The sequence below is a fragment of the Cetorhinus maximus genome, chromosome 18 (assembly GCF_964194155.1).
Source record: "Cetorhinus maximus chromosome 18, sCetMax3.hap1.1, whole genome shotgun sequence".
Lineage (NCBI taxonomy): Eukaryota > Metazoa > Chordata > Chondrichthyes > Lamniformes > Cetorhinidae > Cetorhinus > Cetorhinus maximus.
In genome coordinates this window covers 71,164,976-71,190,359 of record NC_135896.1, presented here as the reverse complement: position 1 = coordinate 71,190,359, position 25,384 = coordinate 71,164,976, and the positions used below count along the sequence as shown (strand labels likewise).

Here is a 25,384-nt window from a genome sequence, read left to right as displayed (position 1 = left end):
AGCATCTGTCGAGAGAGAAACAGAGTTAACGTTTCAAGTACATTATGACGCTTCTTCAGAACAAATTAAGTTAACTGGTACGAACACACACATCATGACTTAAAACTGATCAGGTTGACGATTTGCCAATTGAGTGTAAGCATCTAGTATTGACTTGGCTCGACTGGCAGTCCTCTCACTTCTATCAGCACGTGATGGATTCAATTTCCACTGCAGCCTTCAGCACATAATGCAAGCTTACTCTGCAGTGCAACACTGACAGCTCCGCATTGGTAGAGGTTTTATTTCAGATGAGACAGAAAACCAAGGCCCTTTTGCCAGCTAGGATGGACAGAAAATATGTATAACAGTATTTGAAAGAAGCAGATTTCTCCCAGTGACCTGGCCACAATTCCCTGCAAAAGTCACTAAAAGCTGATTCCATTATTGTTTGATGGACCTTGTACGCAAATTGTCTGCCTCACACGGCTGTATTGCAAAGCAATCCATCGTGTGTAAAATGTTTTAGTACATTCTGAGGAACTGAGAAAGCATTACAGTAACCCTGAGAGGGAGCACACTGTGTTTCCCAGTATGCTTCAGATTTTCCGTGACTGGTGGACACTGGGGAGGCTGGAGTGCATCATCGCCCCTGGGAATGTCACTTTAATCTAATTAGCTATGCTTCCTTTAAAGCTTTTTTTGTTATTGTGTATTTGTGGTACCCCTTTCAGAAGGGGCACTTAGTTCCTCATTATTGGCAATCCTCTGGTTGGATCAAAAGAGGGATAAATGCAAGTTCTCAAATGTGCTTCTGCTGACTCCACTGTATTTTTTGTTATACTCCAATCAACAAACCACAAAGCCTTCCACAAATAAATCATGTAATTGACGTAAATAAATGGAAGGTGTAGAGGGTCTTCACCTTGACCTGGAAGCTACATTTGCCACTGCGGACTGCTTCTTCATCAGTCTGCCACTGGTGCGGTCGGCTTGATTCTGGAACATAGATGTCTTTCTTACGCCTAAAGCTCTGTCGTAGCTTGTTCATTTTTGACCACTCACTTCCTAACAAAGGAAAAAAATGCATGTTAAATTGTTACCTACTGCACATATTAAGTTATTTATTATTCCTGACAGCAGTCATCAATCTCCAGCACAAACTGCTCAATATAACAAACAGAAAATCAAGACTCTTTTATTAATGAATCCAAATCACATACCGTTATGACCGTGCCAATTACCAAGGAAAACAAATTACTCACCTAAGCTTTGAAATCAATTTAACCAATTTCTCATTGCATAACCCAAGCCAATATGACACACATACATGGACATCAAATGTTGTCATAAGCGCTACATTCTCAGCCAAGTGTTCAAGTTGTTGCAAATGTTTTTTCTCCAGCAAGACAGAGGGATTTTTCCCCTCTTCTCTTGCTTTACCTTCTGGCATCTTACACAGCATCCAGTCAATCTGCTCCCAGTGCTGCCAAACTGAACATTGGGAAGCAATTCAGTTGTCAAGGAACCCAGCTGAGTTTGTTCAGTCCCCTCCCAACAACCAGAAGGCCAGTTCTTCAACAAGTGACCTTGGAAAACTGAGCGTGAACCCTGGGTGATTTTTCTTGCCGACTGCAGCATCACCGGCTCTGCATCTAGCCTGTTAAAAGATGCATGAATAGTAGGGCCAAAAATGACTCCAATTACCCTTCCTTCCTGTGGAGAAATATACTAGCTTCGTAGTGTGGGGCAAAATACAACACAGATGTAAATACTTGTCCAAGGCACAAATCATTGTGCCATATTTACAGCATTTTCCTCAAATAAGCTCAACAGGGAGAGTGATTGAGTATTGGCTGGAAAAAAATGGCGACCAAATGGATTATTTATATCTGCAATGTACCTTGTTCATTGAGATGATTGTGCAAGTCTCTCCTTCACTCAAAACTAATTGAAAAACTTTGAGATGCAGATTTGATTTAAAAAAGGTTTATGTCACAAATAATAACCAGCACCCTCTGTTCAGTAAAGTTACTTGTCCCTTCAAAATGGATTTCATTACCAGCCACGCTCTCGACCGCTCCATTCCAAAAAATCTCCCTTTTCTCTCCATGGTCCTAGGGCATGTTATTGCTATCCTGTTTTCCATCAGTGGTTACAAACATGGGATGCCACTGCTTTCAGCACAACTCACCATCTAAGCCACTTGGCCCACTCTATCCCACCTCCCCTTGAAATCAGGGCCACCAATAATGAAAGGACGTAATGATTGTTGGAAAATATTGAACTGCAGCTTGACCCCTTATAAATATAGCACAAGAGTAAAAGTGAACTCAAACAAGCGTTATTTTCCCTTCGCCTTTCTCCCATCTCTTTTAAGTGGTGACTCAGAATTTCATGGCTGTTGGCAGCAATTTGGCAATTCAGTGTGAAGGGCGTTCCAGCTGAATTTGATCTATCCTCACCCAATACCCACAGGCAAAGAAATACTTGATAAGCTGTCATGTGCACAAACCCTGGCTGATTCTTTCTGACAATTGCAGCAGTCAGAAATAATCCTGACACTATCAGCTAACTCCAAGTCCAAAATTCAAACCTGGCACCAAGCAATCCCTACACTTTACTTGTGCTGCCTGATCTTCATTCAAAAAAAAACCCCATCAGCTTGGAAAATAATTTTCCAAAATCCGTTTCAAGGAATGCATATTAAGTATTGCCTGACTGCTCAGAAACGGATACAATTAGTTGTGCTACCTGGCATTTTCCCAACTTGCAGCCATTGCAATGTTAGGTATGAGGAACGCTCCAAATCAACCAAGAGCTATGTCACAGTGTTATTGTTCATTTTATTGAAAATTGACAGTGCAATTGAAAAGTTAGTTTCACAGTTTATTACCTAAGCAAAGAATTAGCAATGTTTTTAAGCTGTTTTATATGGTTTGTATCGACTATAGATATTAAGCACTGGTTCAGTATATAAAAGCTGATTAAATACTCTCATCATTCATACAATTTTCTGTTTGAATGCAGATATCTGAAATTATCATTGTGATCACCAAGTTGCAGGGGTGCCTACTGCTTAGAACCTCCTACAACAGTGTAGCCGAAATCAACAACTCAGCAGCAGAGATAACTGACTACAACTCATTATCGTTACACAGTAAGGCAGTACCAGGGCAAGGAAGTGGCTTGGGCAAGGGGTGCAAAGGGTAATTTTTGAATAGTTTATAACAGCCTGAGCATCAAGATTAAATTATAGCCTTGCAAATAAATTTACAGAAATCAACAATGACAATACCCTGGTTTAATTTTTGTGTGCACTTGATGATCAAGAGGATTAATGATTACTGCAGATTTTAGAAATAAAATGCTGTTCATCAGTATAAAATTCTACAGCAATAAAATTAATCCAGAATGTTGCTTTACAATCAGCCTCAAAACTGATTTAAGAAGAACGGTAGCCAGCAAGAAAGAGTGACTCCGTCAAACATCAGATGAGAGGCACCCTCTACATGGTCATACACCTACACCCAGCTGCCTAAAGCCAAGGAAGAGCTTTATGAACAGTGTTGTTCCATTACAACTAATCCCATCTGAGGCCTGCATCGCCTTGTGGAAAGACCAGTTCGCCAGTCTCGAACAACCCCCAGTGATGGAAATTCTACCGGATGAAAGCCTTCCCCCAGAAGCTAATTGCAACTGGGCAACCTGGAAGAGCCTTAACAGACTTAGGACTGGTGTAGCTCGTTCAAAGGTGTCACTAAGCAAATGGGTATATACAACCAGCCCGACAACTTGTGAACATGGAACTGAGCCACAGGCTATGCAACATCTCCTGCAATGCCTATCGCTAGAGGAACCCTGCACTTTGCAGATCTTGCCGAATTCAACAACAAGGCGCAAAAATGTGTCCAGTCCTGGCTGGGCCATGTATAGACTGTCCGTGGACACGATAAGAAGAAGCTTCAAAACCACATGACTGCTGAATACCTAAAGTTCAGTAATTCTACAGGGGCTTCAAACACAAATTAAAAGCAGAGATAAAGGTGAATGCTTTTTAATTGACAAAAATGGAAAAGAAAATAACGTATTAGACAAGGAGGAGGGTTCCTGAGGTTTATAAATTCCACTGCACACACAGAAACAACACTTCAAAAAAAAAAGTTTGTTAGCCAATATCCATTTTGAAATAAAATATATATTTTAAAATCATCCAAAGCTTTCAAGACACTTTCACACAAATGGATTGTTAATTGAAATCTACCATTTTCGGTCCCTGACAATCCCGCAGTGAAAGCCATCTTGTGCTCTCCAAATAATAAAGTTTTACATGCTTCAAAACAGATTATAATGTAACTCTTAATTTGTACCTATGCATGATAGAATTATCTTCACTGACACTATGCTGGCAGTCCAGCCAGAACTGACGATTGCAAATATATTCAACTTAACTGAATAACTAACAGACAAAATTATTCCATATACCATTATGATTAGTCCTTTCCACATTCAATCAGAACCATTTTAGAAGTACACAGGTATGCACTCCCATGTTGAAATATTCTCTCACAGAACAGAATATTAACCATTTCAACTAAGATCAAAGCTCACTGCACTGTTGTGAACTCATTTCGCTTGTGAAATCTTTTAAACCCTGTCGTCAAAATTGGGATTCTATTATAGTTCGGATGGAGAGCATTGTGCAGGCATGTAATATGTACTCCATACTCAACATGTAGAACAGATTACAAACTCCAGTACCTCACTCCTTTGAGAACAATAAGAGCTCAAAAAGTGATTGCCGTTATAATTAGTCAATTTAAATTTTAAAAGCCAAATCACTGTAGTAGTTCTAACGTCTACAAACGGATTCAACCTAACTACCTGCACAAAGATCAATGATCAATTCAAAATTTAGGGTCAATTCCTCAAAGCTGTGAGACAACAAATTTACCACGCTACAGTTCTAGGCTGACTCACTGAGCCTCTTTCACTGCTCAGTGCAGAGAATATTTTCTGTTTTTCTACTGTACTGTTGGAGCTAAATGATTGTAATGGAACAACACTGTTCATGAAGCTCTTCCTTGACTTTAGGCGGCTGGGTGTTGATGTCATTCCCCAAATCTGGGTGATGAACCTGCAGCTGAGAGAATTCCTGAGCTTAAGTGCAGCGAAGCTGTAAAGCTATAAACCTGGAGTGAGCTAAGGGATGACGTGAACAGGGGTTCAAACCTGGACAGCGGAGCTTGGAACACAGCAGGTACTTTTAGGTCACATGAAACAGCCATCAGCTGTTGCTACCTATCATAAATCTATGTTAACACAAAAAAGGAACAGCCAACACATCACATCACATCCATGATGTGCAATTGAACTTTGGGGGAGGAAAAAGAGACCATGTAAAAGGGAGATTGAAATGACTTAATACTGAAGCTTAGTGTGATGCAAGTTTCTATCATAGTTGTAATAAACACAGTTCTGGATATTGCAGCAAAATGGGCATATAATTGGCAAATTAATTTCCATATCTGAGGCGGTGCATTTTGGTAATAAGAGTAAGAAGACCATGTACTCCAGGAAAGGATGGGAGTGAAGTTTCTATATAAGTTCAGCAATGATTTTATTGAATGGAAGAGCAGACTCAAGGGGTTGTATGGTTTATTCCGACTCATATTTCTAACACTCTGATGTTCTTCTAAGAGTCTAAAAGAGATAGAGGAACAACGGGATACGGGGTACAGATAGATAAATCAGTAAAAAGTAACAATGCAGGTTAATAAAGCCATAAAAAAGCAAACAAAGAAAAAGGTGTCATTTCTAGATGGATGGAGTTGAAAAGCAGAGGAATTATGTTAAAACATCCCCTCCAGGCCATACACCATCCTGACTTGGAACTATCACCGTTCCTTCACTGTCACTAGGTTAAAATCCTAGAACTCCCTTTCGAACAGCACTAACAGAACTACACCACAAGGACTGCAGCGGTTCAACCAAGGGCAATTAGGGATGGGCAACAAATGCTGGCCTAGCTAGTGACACCAAGAAAGAATTTAAAAAAGACTTGTTCTGAACCTTGGTAAGACTACACATACAGTACTGACCGCAGTCCTCATCCTCATATTATAAAAAAAAGTATTGGAGGTACTGGAAAAAGTGAAAAAAGGGTTCACAAGCATTATATTAGAACTAGGAGATATACCTATCGTGACAGGTTGAAAAGACTCGATTATCCACGAAAGGGAAGGCTGAGGGCTGACTCAACAGTGGTCTATAAAATGATGAAAGGGTTTGCTCGGTAAGACCAAAATTAGAAATGATCAATACAAGATGGTCACTAATAAATCCAACATAGAAATTTCATTACCCAAAGAATGGTTAGAATTTTATTTCTTTATTCTATCACGGCAAGTGAGCATCGGTGGCCAGGCCAGCATTTATTACCTGTCCCTAATTGCCCTTGGGAAGGTGGTGATGAGCCACCTTCTAAACCACTGCATTCCATGTGGTGTATGTACACCAAGAGTGCTGCTGGGAAGGGAGTGCCACGATTTTGATCATGTGACAGTATAGGAATGGCAATATGGCTCCGAGTCAGGACAGTGTGTGGCTTGGATGGGAACGTGCAGACGATGGTGGTGTTGCCATCCATCTGTTGCATTCTAGGTGATAGAGACCACAACTTTGGATGGTGCTGTCAGTGGAGCCTTGGTGAGTTGCTGCAGTGCATCTTGTAAATGGCATATACTGTTGCCACTGTGTGTCAGTGGTGCAGGGAGTGAATGTTTTAAGTGGCGGATTGGTGCCAATCAGGTGGGCTTTGTCCTGGGTGGTGTTGAACTTCGAGTGTTGTTGGTATTCATCCAACCAAGTGGGCAGTATTCCATCACACTCCTGACTGGTGTCTTGTAGATGGTGGACTGGCTTTGAGGAGTCAGGAGGTGAGTTATTCTCCACAGGAATCCCTCTGACCTGCTCTTGTAGCCACCGTATTGACATGGCTAGTTCAGTTCAGTTTCTGGTCAAAGGTAACCTAGGGTTATAGTGAGGGATTCAGTGATAGAAATGCCATTGAATGCCAGGAAGAGGTGGTTAAATCTGCTTTTGTTGGAGATGGTCATCGCCTGGCACCCATGCAGCGTGAATATACTTGCCATTTACCAGCCCAAGCCTGAATGTTGTCCATTTCTTGCTGTATGTGGACATGTACTGCTTCAGTACCTGAAGCCGCAAATGGTGAACATTGTGCAATTGTCAGCAAACATCCTTACTTCTGAATTTATGATGGAGGGAAGGTCATTGATGAAGCAGCTGAAGACGGTTGGGCCGATGACACTACCGTGAGGAACTCCTACAGCGATGTCCTAGGACTGAAATGATTGACTTCCATCAACCACAACCATTTTCCTTTGTGCTAGTTGGAGAGCTTTCTCCCCCAGTTCCCACTGACTTCAGTTTTGCTTGGGCTCCTTGATGTCACACTCAGTCAAATGATGCCTTGATGTCAAGGACAGTCAGTCTCACTTCACTTCTTCAGTTCAGCTCTTTTTCCCACGTTTGGGCCAAGACCGTAATGAGGTCAGAAACCGAGTGGCCCTGGCAGAACCTAAACTGAGCATCAGTGAGCAGGTTATTGCTGAGTAACTGCCACTTAACAGCACTGTCAATGACCCCTTCCATCACTTTACTGATGAACAAGAGTAGGCTAACGGTGTTGTAATTTTTGGTTTGGATTTGTCCTGCTTTTTGTGGGAAAGACACAGCTGGGCATTCTCCATATTGCCAGCTAGCTGCCAGTGTTGTAGCTGTACTGGCACAGCTTGGCTAGGGGCACAGCTAGTTCTGGAGGCATAAGCCTTCAGTACTATTGCTGTAATGTTGTCAGGGCCCATAGACTTTGCAACATCCAGTGGCCTCAGCCTTTTCTTGATATGAAGTGGAGTGAATCAAATTGGCTGAAGGCTGTCATCTGAGACACTGGGGACCTCAGGAGGAGGCCAAGATGCATCATCCATTCAGCCAAAAAGGAATGAAACTGGACTCAATCACTTTCACAGGAAAGGGAGGTTGGAGATGGGATGATAGTTTGCATGGATAGAGGGGTCTTCTTGTTTATTCTTTCATGGGTAGTGAGCATGGCTGACAAGGCCAGCATTTGTTGCTCATCCTTAATTGCCCTCAAGGTGGTGGTGGTGACCCACCTTCTCGAACCAGATTCAGCAATGGTAATGTCATTGAATGTCAAGAGGAGATGGTTAGATTTGCTCTTGTCGGAAATGTCCTTCTCGTTGCCTGACACTTGTATGGTGTTACTTGCCATTTATCAGCTCAAGCCTGAAGTCTGTCCAGATCTTGCTGCACACGGACATGGACTGCTTCAGTATCTGAGGAGTTTTGAATGATACTGAACACTGTTCGCTGATGATTGGACATCCACACTTCTAACCTTATGATAGGGGGAACACCATTGATAAAGCAGCTGAAGATGGTTTAGCCTCAGACACTACCCTGAGAAACACCTGTGGCGATGTCCAGGGGCTGAGATGAATGGCCTCCAACAACTGCAATTATCCTCTTTGTGTTGGGGTTGAATCCAATCAATGGAGTGTTCTCCCCCACCGATTACCATCACCTCAGTTTTGCTAGGGCTATTTGATGCCACACTTAGTCAAATGCTGCCTTGATGTAAAGGGCAGTCAATCTCACCTCACCTCGGGATCAGTTCTTTTGTCCATGTTTGAACCAAGTTTGTAATGAGGTTAGGGGCCAAGTAGCCTTGCTGGAACCCAAACTATGTATCGATGAGCAGGTTATCGCTGAGCTTAATAGCACTATCGATGACACGTTCAATCACTTTGCTGACGATTGAAAGTAGACTGAGGGGTTTGTTAATTTGCCAGGTTGGACTTGTCCTGCTTTCTGCAGAAGAATATTGTAATGGTGTGCAGCAAGCTGGAGCTGGCACCATTCTGTGCAGACTCATCGAGCATGGTTGTTGGAGTGAGGTCGGTGCCCGAGCTTCTGCCTCTCTCTGTCATGATGGCACCTGTAGCCAGCACAGGGCTCCAAGATGTCTTCAGGACCAGCTTCGGAACCCTGGAGAGTGAGCTCAGGAATATCATCCAGATAAACATCCAAACTCTGAATACAAGTTTAAAGAAAAAAGCTTTGCGTGTGAAGTTTTATCAAATCCAGAAAAGGGGACGGAAACCCACAATCACGTGACCCGTGTGCAAGGCGAGAACCCCTAATGACAGTTTTGAGCAGGAGAAGGGGGTTGTAGCACAGTTGGAAAAAGGTGAACATTATGGCTGGATCTGGGAGCAAGGAGATAGAAAAATAAGGTTACTGCCACTGCTTCAATTATTTTTTGAAGGAACTGCACAGGGCTGTTACTGAGGGTTTGGTTAAAGGTGATTCTGCTGGATCCATGCCATCAAGACTGTTGTGAGCAGAGCTGAAGATGTTGTGCAGAAAAGTAGCATTTTGGTGAAGATCATGTCCATGCAAATAAGGTTGGTTGGCAGCTGCTATTGGATGAGGATCAGTGGCTAAATCCTCGAAGAAAAGGAGCTGGATTTCTATTTGGGCAAGTTCAGAGCTTTGAAGGACTTAGTGACTGAAATTAGTGCCACATATGAGTAGACTGCCCAGTAAATCTGTAGATCTAACTTTTTTGCATCTGCTATTTAATGTGCAATTTATAGTTTATATTGACCCTAATTTGCCTGTCAATTCATGCTGATTTTGATTTGATTGTTAAAGTTTTTAAAAATTCTATCATGGGAGTCGTTCCGTAAATTTGGTTTTTTTGGTTTGTTGGCTTCCACAGGGATGGTAACAAAATACTTGGGCATAACTGTCCTCAAAGGTGGGTTCTTTTAGGGGAGGGTGGTGATGACAGCAAGCTTGGAGAGGAGGGAAGAACTGTAACAGCAAATAACATGGGGCCACAAAGTGAAGCTGGGTAGTCAGCACTTTGATGACAACGGGGCCCAGGGAATGGGATGTGCATCTCATGAACAAGACGAACTTGGAGAGAAACTTGAAAAAAAAGATATCACGGTAGATCAGACAGGAATTTTAAAAATTTAGCCCAGAGGGCTGCAGATAGTGGGGGAAGCAGCAGACACAGCTAAACGCATGTTCTCAGTCTTAGTGATAAAGAAGTCGGTGAGCTCCTTGCACCTGTTGGGGGTGAGGCCAGAGGAGATGGGAGAGCGAGGGTGCTTTCAGATGCCAGTCTGTAGTGCACCAGAGAAGTTAGGGGAAGGAGGGGTGATGATGTTTGCATTCCAGGATGATCCTGGAATAGTGAGCAGCTGTGGCAGAGGAAAGCAGGATCTAATACTGATTTCTGTGGTCCAACCAGATCTGGCAATGCATGGCCTATCCAGTTTTACGTCATAAACATCCAAGTTTGCATCCTGTAAGGCAGTAGAAATGAAAGGCATACCAGGGTGACCAGGATAATAAATAGTTACATGGAGAAACTTGAAAAGCTGATGTCGTTCGCCTTGGAACACAGAAGGTTAAAAGGAAATTTGATAGAAATGTTCAAAATCATTAACAGTTTTGATAGAGCAATTCAGAAGAAACTATTTCCAACAGCAGAAATGTTGATAATGAGATGTCACAGGTTTAAGATAATTAACCAAAGAACCAGAGACGATATGTGAAAAAAAATTACAGAGTTATGATCAGGAATGCACTGCCTGAAAGGGTAGTGCAACAGCTTCAACAGTAACTTAAAAAAAATAAAGGAATTGGATAAATACTTGAAGGGGAATTGCATGGCTATGGGGAAAGTGGAAGGATACGGAACTAATTGGATAACTCTTCTGCAGAGCCAAAATAGACATAATGGCCGAATGACCTCCTTCTGTGCTATATAGCATTCAATGCTTTTGTGCCTTGACTTCTTAGGCTGCTTTTTTCCAAAGTCAACAAACTATACATAACTCTAAAAATGCAAAGAGTCACTTGGTAGTTAAAAGTTATATTCATGCTTCCACACTTAGGGGGAGGCAGTGGCTTAATGGTATTGTTACTGGACTAGTAAGCCAGAGACTCAGGGTAATGCTCTGGGGACCCAGGTTCAATTCCCAGCAAGGCACATAAAAGTCTAATGATGACCATAAAACCATTGTCATAAAAACCTATCTGGTTCACTAATGTCAGATTTCCTTCCCTAATCTGCCATCTATACCTGCTCTGGCCCACATGCGATTCCAGACCCACAGGAACGTGGTTGAATCTTAAATGCCCTCTGAAATGGCCTAGCAAGCCACTCAGTTGTATCAAACCGCTAAAAATCAGTCAGTCAATGAGGAATGAAACTGGGCAGACCACCTGGCATCGATCTCGGCACCAGAATCAAAGTCAAACTCATTTCGGTTGACCCTGCAAAGCCCTCCTTACTAACATCTGGGAGCTTGTGCCAAAATTGGGAGAGCAGTCTCAAGCCTGACATAGTCATACTCACAGAATCATACCTTCCAAGACACTACCAACACCATCCCTGCAGCAGAGGTGATATATAGTTGGGAGGAAGTTTCCCTGGGAGTCCTCAGCATTGGCTCCGGGCGCCATGAAGTTTCAAACATGGGCAAGGAAACCTCCTTCTGATTACCACAGACCATCCCCCTCAGCTGATGAATCAGTGCTCCTCCATGTTGAACACCACTTGAAGCATGGAGGGTATCCATCACAAACTGTAGCTCACCACTACTGGCCAAGTCCTGGAGGGCATGGCTGCTAGACTGGGTCTGCAGCAGATGGTGAAGGAACCAACAAGGAAAAACATTCTTGATCTCATCCTCACCATCCTGCCTGCCACAGAAGCATCTGTCCTTGACAGTATCAATAAGAGTGACCGCTGAACGGTGGAGATGAAGTCCCATCTTCATATTGAGGATGCCCTCCATCATTTTGTGTTGCAGGACCACCATGCTAAGTGAGACAAATTTTGAACAGATCTAACAACTTAAGACGAGGCAATCATGAGGCATAGCATCATCCGCAGCAGGAGATGGGGGAGCCCAGCACATCAGCAAAAGATAAGGTTGAAGCATTTGCAAGAACTTTCAGCCAGAAGGGTCGAGTGGATGATCCATCTCAGCCGCCTCCAGAAGTCCCCAGCATCACAGATGCCAGTCTTCAGCCAACTGGATTCACTCCACGTGATATGAAGAAACAGCTGTAAGCACTGTATACTGCAAAGGCTATGGGCCCTGACAATATTCCAGCAATGCTCCAGAACTTGCCGCGCCCCTAGCCAAACTGTTCCATTACAGCTACAACACTGGCATCTACCTGGCAATGTGGAAAATATTCCAGGTATGTTCTGTACACAAAAAACAGGACAAATGTAACCTGGTGAATTACTGCCCTATCAGGTTATGCTCCATCGTCAGTAAACTAATGGAAAGGGTCATCAATAGTGCTATCAAGCAGCACTTGCTTAGCAATATCCTGTTCACCGATGCTCAGTTTGGGTTCCGCCAGGGTCACTCAGCTCCTGGCCTCATTAAAGCCTTGCCTCAAACATGGACAAAAGAGCCAAACTCCAGACGTGAGGTGAGAGTGACTGCTCTTGACATCAAGGCATCATCTGGCCGAGTGTGGCATTCGGGAGCCCTAGAAAACTAGAGTCAATGGGTATCGGGGGAAAACTCTCCACTGGTTGGAATCATACCTAGCACAAAAGAAGATGGTTGCAGTCATTGAAGGTCAATCATCTCAGTTCCAGGGCATCACTGCAAGAGTCCCTCAGGGTAGAGGCCGAGGCCCAACCATCTTCAGCTGCTTCATCAATGACCTTCCTTCCATCATTAGGTCGCAAGTGGGGAGGTTCACTGATGATTGCACCATGTTCAGCACCATTCGTGACTCCTAAGGTACAGGAGCAGTCCATGTCCAAAGGCAGCAAGACATGAACAATATCAAGACTTGGGCGGACAAGTAATATTCGCACCGCACAAGTGCCGAGCAATGACCATCTCCAACAAGAGAGAATCTAACTATTGCCCCTTGACATTCAATGGCATTACCATCGCTGAATCCCCCACTATCAACATCCTGGGGTAACCATTGGCCAGAAACTGAACTGGACTAGTCATATAAATACTGTGGCTACAAGAGAAAGTTAGAGGCTAGGAGTCCTTTGGCAAGTGACTGACCTCCTGACTCCCCAAAGCCTGTCCACCATCTACAAGGCACAAGTCAGGAGTGTGATGGAATACCTTCCACTTGCCTAGATTAGTGCAGCTCCAACAACACTCAACAACACACCATCTAGGATAAAGCAGCCTGCTTGATTGGTATCCCATCCACAAACATTCACTCCTGCCACTACCGATGCACAGTGGCAGCAGTGTGTACCATCTGCAAGATGCACTGCAGGGATTTACCAAGTTCTCTAGACAGCACCTTCCAAGCTCATGACCACTACCATCAAGAAATACAAGGGCAGCAGACACATGGGAACACCACCACGTGGAAGTTTCCCTCCAAGCCACTCACCATCATGACTTGGAAATATATCGCAATTCCTTTACTGTTGCTAGATCAAAACCTTGGAACTTCCTCCCTAACAGCACTACGTGTACACCTACACCACATGGACTACAGTGTTTCAAGAAGGCAGCTCACCGTCACCTTCCGAAGGGCATTTAGGGATGAGCAATAAACACTGGCCTAGCTAGCAATGCCTGCATCCCATGAATAAATAAAAAACACAAGACATGTACAACAGCTGCTTCAGTGGGCCCTTTACTTAACGTAAGAGCACAAACTCTTCCTGACCAGTGTGAAGGTTCTACTCTTGAAGGCTACTAATGCCTAACTGACTTTTTGGTTGTTTGTGACTTGATTCTCAAAAGCCTCCCTTCGAAAAGATTAGCAGATTTTCTGAACACTACAATGGGTGATGTCTTACTGAATGGCCAGTTGTTGCTGTTGAATTGGACACAGTTGGTATACCATTATCACTTCTTGCCTTTTAATCAGCTCCTGTACTCCATCTCATGACAGACCATTCTATTTTCCTCTGGGTCCCATTTTCCCCGGTTCTGTCATTCATTATAAGCTTAATATTCCATTCTGATGGTCATAATACCTGAATATCAACCATATTTTCCTCTTCATTTTAAATTTCCAGCAGCTGCAGCATTTTATTTTTCCGCAATATATTTTTGTTAAAAATTCAGAATAGTGCATGGAAACCACAGCTACAACCTGGAATTCCATGACAACCACATATATATATACTGAACAACACAAAAAATTCTGTTACAATAAAGACATCAATTAACCCTGAATGAGATACCAACATTCAGAACTTGATGAAAACTAGTACATCTCATGACACTGGAGTGAAAGCTTAAAAATTGGAACTGACTGTAACTCAGCAGGTGGCATATGGAACAGTTTATAATTCCAGTCACTGTTCACATCAAACTGACATTTCAAGTAGTTCTATTTTAAAATTTCAGAACTCAGTAGCAGATATCTGAGACCTGTACCTCCCTTCTCGCTTAATAGCTTGCAACCTGAAATAGATTAGGTGCTTCACTGTTGATTTTTGTTGTGGGAGGAAGCACTGTAATGGCGACAGAGTTATTTTTGGTGTCCACCCACATTGGATGGGCCTAACAGCTCTCATTTTTTCATTGGTGCTCAACCTAGTCTTATTCTAAAAATATTATGCATATAGATAACCATTAAAATAGCAAGCTTATCAAAGCAGGAAATATTGCTATTCAGGCAAAGCAGAGCATACTAAAGCTGCTTTATGTTCTTTGTATTTTATCACAGGATCTGAAAGTTATTCAAAAACATCATACATATTGGGCCAGTACTATCATAAAGCAATAAAAATTAACAAGTTAAATGAAGGATATCTGAATAAGCCTGGGTGTGTTTTGAAAGAAAAAACACATTTGTCAAATGGGAGAAAGGCAAGTGCAAGTCACCATGTCTGCTGCCATGTAACATACAGCAAAATTTTTCTTCGCTGCTTCAAGTAACTTCATTAATATTCATGGCATCATGACCAAACACCATGATGCAGCACACTAAGAACTAAGCCAATGCAGAGAAGGAAGAAAAGATGGTCACTAATGGTCAATCACACTTCCAGCTACCCTATGCTGACAAATGCATATTAAAAGTGTCAGCAGAAAACAGGACTGAGCTTTGTTGTAGAACCACATCTGTTTCAATATCGTATGCTCTCACCTCCCCCATGGTCATGTAAGCAGAGTACTAAATCCTGTCTGTGGAACTAAACTCTGGCAAGATGTCTTCAGTGGAAGAGAAAATGGTGTATTAGTTGCAGGGAGCGTGTGTGTGTGTGCACGTGCATGTGTTGAGGGGGGAGGTGGAAGGTGGGGAAAGCAACAAATTAGTCTCCATATTTCTCCTGTAAAAGACTGCAAGGAACTTATACTTTATTTCTATTAAATGAAAACATTTCTGTCAACATTCTGACAGCAAGCGCCAGCGTCAGAGAACTAGTGTTGAAGGTAACAAAAACAAAAACAGAATTACCTGGAAAAACTCAGCAGGTCTGGCAGCATCGGTGGAGAAGAGTTGACGTTTCGAGTCCAATGACCCTTCAACAGAACGGTAGACTGACAAAAAGCTGGACTGAACTGACTAACTCACAGAGCTAAAGCTATAAATGCCAATTGCTGAATGGTCACTGAGGCTATCTTGCTTGTCGGACTTAGTATTTGCAAATTGGCTGCTATGTTTACTTACTTAACTATTGTGATGCACTTCAAAAGTAATTCATTGACTTTGAAACAAGAGATTTCCTGAGCAACTGAATGTGCAATTATATAATGCTTTTTTTTCTCATTTTCATAGACGTTTTACCACTCTTGAAATGCAAAATCTGTCCAACTAAATAATGATATCCTCTGCAATGTGGATATTTGGGACACCATTCCTCTGCCCTATATCGAAAAAACTAGAAGTTATGTGAAGGGTAATGGCTGCTGAGTTCCACAATAAAAGGATTGTCACATCTATTAATAGGCCACTCAATTGACCCAACAAATATTAGCAAGACTGTTAGCTAAGTTGGGTACAGAGGAATACTGGGTACCTACCAAAAGGAAAATGCTTTTCCCCATCCTCATCAAAGCCACTGGTTTCAAGAGTTTTCTCTGCAAACTATACAACAGATCTATAAAGATCCATGACAGAATGGGTACAAGATTGAACACTGAACAACAATGACAAAAGTATGCCCTTGAGAATCACTACATTTTCAGCTGCTCTTCCAGCCATCTTTAACACTCCTTTTACACAGAACACAAATCAGAAGTGATCAAAATGATATGCCCGCCGAGAGCTTCCACTCTATACACAAGTCGGAAGCCAAGTAATGATTCATTGTTTTCAAGAGTTAACTTCATCTTTTTAACTCAGGTGGGACAACAGTACAAAGGCTTAAAAATGGAATATATATATATATATATATATAGACAAAAAAAATTAAGTCCTATTTGGTCTGTAGTAGGCCAAAAATGTTCTCATCAGGGACATTAACAAGCTCTGCGAACATCACTGATACATATTCAAAAAGCATTTTGGTGCTCTTTAGAAGTGTTCAAAGAACAAATTTATAGTATATTTGAATACAAAAAATGGTTAAGGTCAACGTTTGTTACAACAATCAACCTCAAAGACCACAAATTCATTCATTGAGTTTGCTCCTCAGACTGAAGATCATCACATCCCAAATTTGGATACCATTTCCCACTACATATCGGACAAAAATGATAATTGCAATGCTGTTCTCTTTTTCTTGGCTCTTTTAGCCAAGCATTATTTTAACCATTGCAGAAAGTATATTTTTGAACATCTTTGGAACATCAAAATAAAGACAACAGAAACAACTGAGTGCTACACACACAGGCAACTTTTAACATTTAAAGGATTTATCTACAAAGTAATCTATCCTCTGTTTTACAATCAGAATTCATCACCAACATAGTGAACAGGTTTATTACTGGCACTTGGATGAAGACTGATGACTGGAATCTAATAAACCATCATTTCTACTCAAGGCCAAGATGTATTTCAAAAGTTGGGCCTCCAGAGGATTTCATGAATTTGTTATGATCCTTGTGGAGACCAACAAACCAAAAGAATCAAATTTACCAAACAACCCCAACAAGAAAACCAATGGGTCTAATTTCAATTTTATAACTTTTACAACTTCTGTTTTAACAAACCAAAATGAACAAATTAAACATGAATTAGTGGGCAAATTGCAGTCAATATAAACTGCGAATTACATATTAAATAAATATTTAATACAAAGATAGATCTCACCGATTTACTAGGCAGTCCACTCAGCACATATGGCACCATTTTTAGTTGAAGTCTTCACAGCTCTGAACTTCCTCAGATAGAATTCTAGCTCCTTTCCTTCAAAGATTTAGCCACCCATTCTCCTCTGACAACAGATCTCAATGAACCCAAGTTGCACAGGCATAGTCTTCACCAAAATGGCGCACTTCTGCAGAACATCCTCAACTCTGCTCACAACAGTCCTGATGGTGTGGATCCGGCAGAATAACCTTTACCTTTATTCAAGTCCTTAGTAAGAGCCCTGTGCCCTGTATGATCAGTTCTGGTCAATCAGTTCCTTCAAACAAAATCAAACAGCAGTACTAACCTTATTCTCTTTATCACTGTTCCTGGATCCAGCCTTCATGTTCTTCTTTTCAAATGTGCCTCAGCTTCTTCTCTCCAATCTGGTCACATGGGCCAGTTTTTGTTCTGGCACAGCTCGAGTCTGATTGCCCGACCCCCACAGCTTTTAACACAAACAGTCTGAAAGCTACCTTGTCAACAACCGCCAGATTCACTGCACCCACTCTGCAGCCCCCATTCGCCCAACTGCAAAATGCAGCAGACCCTCACCCAGCTCCCAGGCAGCGGGACACTGAACAGGGAGCAAGCAGAGCATGGACTCCTTGAGTCCACACAAAACAGCACTAGCCCCAGCCTGCTGCACACCATCAAACGTGATAACAGTTAGTTTGTGCATTCACTCATCCTTGTAATGCATTTAAAACATTACCATTGAGCATTAGAGCTCGAAACATGCAAGTATATATGCAAGAGCTGATCGAAATGTTGAACACAGAGTCAGGCCTTATTAATGAAGTACTCCAATTTCTATTTTCCCCATTACATGTAAGCATTGATCAGCTTATTCATAAAATGCTAATTTGTAACCAGGCCTTGAAATTTGGGTCACTTATTTATTTGGAAATAAACACTGCTCTAAAAAATTAAAGTTCCAGTTGACAAGAGAGACGAAACTCCAGAACATGCTATTTAACTACTGTATTTTACTTTGTGAAAAGAGAATAATTTAACTAATTGGGTGTTTATACAACTTTCTTTTCTGGTCCATTCCCTCATCTACAAGTATCGGACCATACATGGAAAGAAAAGGATTCACTAGAGTTAAGTTTGGGAATTGATCCATGTAAGTGAGCTTAACCAAATTCTTTAGTTCTGACAGCATTCAATATGCATTTGAGATACAGAAAGGCAACATATTACCTCTGAAATAGTTGTTTGGGAAGGTTTCCTCATCCCTACTCTACATACCATTCCTAGTTGTCTCCCCTTATATCCTCCCCTGCAGATTATTCTTGCTGAGATATTGTTCCACAGACTCGAGCAGCTTATTAACACCATACCCAAATATTCATTCATAGGAACAGGAATAAACCATACAGAACAAACCATACCTCAACCTTGTGCCTCCACTAATATGGCTGATCTTCGCCTCAAGTCACACTTATGCAATATTGTTCCATATCCCTTGATGTCCCAATCTAACAAAATTTCTCGAACAGAGATCTTCTTCCTTGAACAGAGGCCCGAACAATCCCCATCCACCACTACTCTCCTCCGTCTGGCTGAACTTGTTCTCACACTGAACAATTTCTCCTTTAGCTCCTCTCACTTCCTCCAAATAAAAGGTGTGGCTATGGGTACCCGCATGGGCCCCAGTTATGCCTGTCTCTTTATGGGGTATGTGGAACATTCCTTGTTCCAGTCCTACTCCAGCCCCCTCCCACAACTCTTTCTCCGGTACATCGATGATTACTTCGCTGCTGCTTCATGCTCTCATCGGGACCTGGAAAAATTCATTAATTTTGCTTCCAATCTCCACCCCTCCATCATTTTCACATGGTCCATCTCTGACACTTCCCTTCCCTTCCTTGACCTCTCTGTCTCAATTTCTGGTGATAGACTGTCCACCAATATCCATTACAAGCCTACCGACTCCCACAGCTACCTCGACTACAGCTCCTCACACCCCGCTTCCTGTAATGACTCCATCCCATTCTCTCAGTTCCTTCGCCTCCGTCGCATCTGTTCTGATGATGCTATCTTCAAAAACAGTTCCTCTGACATGTCCTCCTTCTTCCTTAACCAAGGTTTTCCACCCACGGTAGTTGACAGGGCCCTCAACCGTGTCCGGCCCATCTCCCGCGCATCCGCCCTCACGCCTTCTCCTCCCTCCCAGAAACATGATAGGGTCCCCCTTGTCCTCACTTATCACCCCACCAGCCTCCGCATTCAAAGGATCATCCTCCACCATTTCCGCCAACTCCAGCATGATGCCACCACCAAACAAATCTTCCCTTCACCCCCCCGGCAGCATTCTGTAGGGATCGTACCCTCCGTGACACCCTGGTCCACTCCTCCATCACCCCCTACTCCTCAACCCCCACCTACGGCACCTCCCCATGCAAACGCAAAATATGCAACACCTGCCCCTTCACTTCCTCTCTCCTCACCGTCCAAGGGCCCAAACACTCCTTTCAAGCGAAGCAGCATTTCACTTGCATTTCCCCCAACTTAGTCTACTGCATTCGTTGCTCCCAATACGGTTTCCTCTACATTGGAGAGACTAAACGCAGACTGGGTGACCGCTTTGCAGAACACCTTCGGTCTGTTCGCAAGCATTACCCAGACCTCCCTGTCGCTTGCCATTTTAACACTCCACCATGCTCTCTTGCCCACATATCTGTCCTTGGTTCGCTGCATTGTTCCAGTGAAGCTCAACGCAAACTGGAAGAACAGCACCTCATCTTCCGACTAGGCACTTTACAGCCTCCCGGACTGAATATTGAGTTCAACTTTTTTCAAATTTAGATCTTGAACTCCCTCCTTCATCCCCACCCCCTTTCCGTTTCTTCCTCCTCCCTTTTGTTTTTTCCAATAATTTATATAGATTTTTCTTATCCCACCTATTTCCATTATTTTTAAATGTATTCCACCCATTGTTTATTTCACCCCACCCCCACTAGAGCTACCTTGCTTGTCCTGCTCCCACTCTTAATTAGCACATTCTTTTAGATAATATCACCACCTTCAACATTTCTTTGTTCTTTTGTCTGTGACATCTTTTGGTTATCTCCTCCTATCACTGCTTGCTTGTCCCAACACCCCCCCCGCAAACCAGCTTACATTTCACCCCTTTCCTATTTCTACTTAGTTCTGTTGAAGGGTCATGAGGACTTGAAACGTCAACTTTGCTCTTCTCCGCCGATGCTGCCAGACCTGCTGAGTTTTTCCAGGTATTTCTGTTTTCGTTTTGGATTTCCAGCATCCGCAGTTTTTTGTTTTTAACAAAATCTCTCGCTCAGTCTTGAAATTTTCAATTGAACTCTCATAGTCTTGTGGAAAATTTTCTATTACCTCGTGTGTGAAAAAACATAGATTTCATTTATAAGAAGCCAAGCTCTTATTTTAAGGTTATGCCCTCTGATTCTGCATTCCCCCCACCCCACAGGAGGGATTGCTTGCTCCAGATGTACCCTATCAAATCTCTTCAATATTTTTAATGCCTCGATTAGATCACTGCTCAACCTTAATAATTAAGGGAAATGCAAGCCAACATTATGCAACCTCTCCTCATAATCTAAAACCCAATAGCCTTCTGCTGAATCTCTGGCTTCAAAGCCAATATATCCTTAGACGTTCAAAATTGAACACAGTACTGCAGGCGGGGTCTGACCAATATGCTATACAACTGAAGCATCACTTCGTCTTTCTAACCAACATACTTGACATAATGGGCAACATTTTTTGTTGATTATTTTTTGTACCTATGCATTAATTTTTGGTGGACGTCCAAATCCCTTTGCTCCTCCTCGCCAATCGCCAGTAAGAAACTTGTTTTTGTCTAGCTTGGGATCTTAAGTGGATGAAATTGCACTGCATACACTGAGCTCCATCTGCTACAGTTTTGCACACTGAAATAATCTATGTCCTTTCATAACCTGTTGCTCACAACTACACAATTTATTATGCCTCCGAACTTAATGTCATCTCCAATGTTGTATATACAGCTCTATACCTTCATCCGGCCCACTTAGGTATATGGTGAAAAGCTAAGACACCAATACAGATCCCTGGAGAACATCACTTGTCACATCGTTCCAATTGCAGAACATTTCCTTTTCCCTACTTTTTTGTCTCTGACCTTTCAATTAATTACCAAACTACATCACAAGGTTCAATCAAATTCTGTACACTTTCAGTTTTGCCAATAATCACTTATGTGGAACTTGATCAAATGCCTCGGGAAGCATAGTAGGCAACATACAGACACTCTCATATCCAACGCAATATTGACATCCTCAAAAAACTCAAGTAGATTAGTCAATCTGACCTACCTGTTACAAATCCATGGTGTTTGATCAGCTCAGATGTCCAAGTGATGAGTCACTCTGCCCCTGACAATAAATTCCAGTAACATCCCCATTGCTGATATTAAACTGGCAGGTCTGTGGTTTCTTGTTTTCTTTCTGCCTCCCTTCTTTAACAAGATGTTTAGATATCCCAATCAAAAGGCTCAAAAAGTGCTTGGAAAATTATCAATGCATCTGCAATTTCCTCACCTGCTTCTTTAATGCGCTAGAATAAAAACGATCAGATCTTGGTATTTTGTCTATTTTAAGTCCCATTATTTTCTCCATTAACTTTTTTGTTTGCTTACATTACATTCAGTAAGTTTTGCCCTTGGGGGGGAAAAATTTGTTTGTGTAGTGTTGCTTCAAGTTCTGTCAATGATCTCCCCTCCATCATAAAGTCAGTAGTAGGGATGTTTGCTGATGACTGCAGCGTTCAACACCATTCACGACTAAGATGTTGTTGCAGTACCTGCATGCAGCAAGACTGGACAACATTCAGCTTGGGCTGACCAGTGACAAGCAATACTGGCATCACACAGGGACCGGGCAATACCCATCTCCACCAGAGCAAATCTAACCATCCCCACACGATTTTCAATAGCATTACCATTGGTAAATATTGCACCAACAACATCCTGGGGCCTGCCATTAACCAGAAACTAAACTGGACTAGTCATATAAATACTTTGGCTACAAGAGCAGGTCAGAGGCTGGGAATTCTGTGGTGAATAACTGACCTCCTGACTCCCCAAAACCTGCCCACCACCTACAAGGCACAAGACAGGATTATGATGGAACATTCTCCACTTGCCTAGTTGGGCGCAGCTCCAACACCACTCAAGAAGTTTGGCAGCAGTGTGTATCTACAAGATGCACTGCAGCAACTTGCCAAACCTCCTTCTGCAACATTTTCCAAACTGGTGATCTTTACCACCTAGATGGACAAGGGCAGCAGATGCATGGGAACACCACCATCTGCAAGTTCCCCTCCATGCCTGCCATTCAATAAGTTTATGGCTGATCCCTATCGCAACTCTACCTTCCCACACTCTCCACAGATCCCTTATTATCAAAAATCTATAGATCTCAATCTTGAGCATACTCAGCGATTAAGCATCCAAAGCTCTCGGGTATAAAATTCCAAAAATTCATAACTCTCAGTGTAGAAATTTCTTCTCAGTCCTAAATAGCCAACCTCTTATTCTGAGATTGTGACCCCTAATTCTAGGCTCCCCAGCCAGAGGAAACATACTCTCAGCATCTATCCTGTCAAGTCCCTTAAGAATTTTGTGTTTCAATGAGGTCACCTCTCATTCCTCTAAACTCAAGGGAATGTAAGCTTTACCTACTCATTTTTACCTCTTAGACATTCATTGCAAGCAACAGACTTAGTTCACCTTCATTCCACTCTCTCCAAGGTTAGCAAAACTTTCCTTGGGTAAAGAGACCCAACACTGTACACAGCACTCCAGGTGTGGTCTCACCAAGGTACAATTATAGTCCTCCTTAACAATTATATTCCAATTTTTTGTAATGAAGTAACAATGCAGCCTCCTTTGAAAGCAACCATGTCTCAGAGACAGACAAAAAAGACAAGGAGAGGAAATTTCGAGGCAGCAGCTTGCCCAAAACTCACTCGTCTGAGCATCCAGTCTGATATGCAGCAGATCCTTTCAGGTGCAAATGGCTACAGCAGTGACCGGAAGCTACCAAACATGATGGTCATGATCAACTTCGTCTCGAAGGACAACAACAATAAAAGGCCAATATAACACTTGCTTTCCTAACTATCTCCGCCAGTGAAGGTGGGTACAACAATGTTTTCGCTCCCATTTGTTCGTTTATATATATTGCTCCCAATTCCATTAGCCCTAATTTTGTGTAACAACCTCTTCTGTTATTGATACTTTTAAAAAATCCAAATACACTACATTCACTGGTTTTTCCATTTACCCTGCTTGGTACAATTGCAAAAAAAAATTTTTCAAACCCTTTTACGAATCTATGTTCACCCTTCCCAATCATATGATTTTTTTAAAGGACCTATCAACATATCCCGAATGATAGATTCTAACATTTGCAGTGTCAGCCATGGTACAGTTCATTGCACTCTAGCCTCCCCAAGGTTTTGGGTTCAAATCCCACTCCAGGGTTTGAATACAAAAATCAAGGCTGACACGCCACCTCCATATTGAGGGAGTTTGGGAGGTGCTATTTTTCAGATGAAACGTTAAACAGAGGCTCCATCCATCTGCTCAGGTGGAGGCAAAAGATCTTATGCCATTAATTCGAACAGTTATCCTTGTTATCCTAGCCAATGTTTATCCCTCAAATCAACATCACAAAACAAGATTATCTGATCATAATCACACTTGTGTCTGTGGGAGCTTACTCCTTGCATATTGGCTGCCGTGTTTCCTGCATTACAACAGTGACTACACTTCGAAAGTACTTAATTGGCTGTAAAGCACTTTGAAAAGTCCAGTCATCGTGGAACGTGCGACAGAAATGTATTTCTTTCATTTTACTTAATACTTGTATTAAACTAACTAGCCTATAGTTCCCTGTTTTCTATCCCCTTCCTTTCTTGAATAACAAGGTTATATTTGCTACCCTCCAATGCACGGGAATTGATCCAGGATCTCGAATATTCTGGAATATCAAAACCAATTTGTATCTTGCAAGTACCCATACATACTGCAGTAACTCAGTTCATATGTCACTTCATACATCCTGAATGACATACTGATAGGCAATTTGCCAAAGTCTCTATTGCAGTACCCCAGATTCTCAGCTAGTTTTTTCACAACACTTGGCTTATGGTATAGTCCTGTCAATTAAAAATAGGTCTGATGAAATTCTGACGCACAAATGATTCAAGATGTTTTATGGCGAAAAAAGGAACTGTAAGCCTGAATTGGCAACTCCATTGCTAGAAATTGCTAACATTGCAATTCATCAATATCAGCTAACAAGGCAAGTTAAAAACAAAGCAGCATATTTTCGATATGGGTGCTAATGGGCTGCTGATTGCAATGTTTTTCTGCAAAATGAAAAATTGAATCAAGTTCCACAACTTTGATGAGGGCAGTTTATAAACTTTATTGCAGTAGCTCTATCTGCTCCGATAAACATAATTCTATTTGTGAAACTGTGGGTGAAACAGCACTTGAGATGCATCATCACCCATTTGAGTCCCGGAAACAAAATGGAAGGCAGCAGAACGACCCACTTCATACAAAATACAGTTTTAAAATTCTGCTCAGTTTTTTTGTTTAAAACACAGCCCTTAAACTTTAAATCAAGTATGCGTTCAATCTTTCAATTATTCAGATGACAATAGTGAGCCTGAATAATTTTTTTTATTCATTCATGGGATGTGGGCGTCGCTGGCTGGCCAGCATTTGTTGCCCATCCTGAATTGTCCTTGTTCAGAGGACATTTAAGAGCCAACCACATTGCTGTGGTTCTGGAGTCACATGTAGGTCAGACCAGGTAAGGGCAGCAGATTCCCTTCCCTAAAAGGCATTAGTGAACCAGATGGATTTTTACAACGATCGACAATGGCCATTATTATTTTTATTTCCATATTTTTATTGAATTCAAATCCCACCATCTGCTGTGGTGGGTTTTGAACCCATGTCCCCAGAGTATTACCCTGT

The 25,384-nt window shown here is 42.1% G+C and overlaps 1 protein-coding gene across 12 annotated transcripts in view; it reads right to left on the bottom strand.

Annotated features, from left to right (window-relative positions):
- Positions 1-25,384, bottom strand: part of numb (NUMB endocytic adaptor protein) — a 255,961-nt gene that overhangs the window by 143,607 nt on the left and 86,970 nt on the right. For all 12 annotated transcript variants that reach the window (XM_078562884.1, XM_078562881.1, XM_078562880.1 and 9 more), the window contains one exon: positions 905-1,047. In XM_078562884.1, the coding sequence (XP_078419010.1) occupies positions 905-1,030 (126 nt within the window). In that variant the 5' untranslated portion in view covers positions 1,031-1,047. The remainder of the gene's footprint in view (positions 1-904; positions 1,048-25,384) is intronic.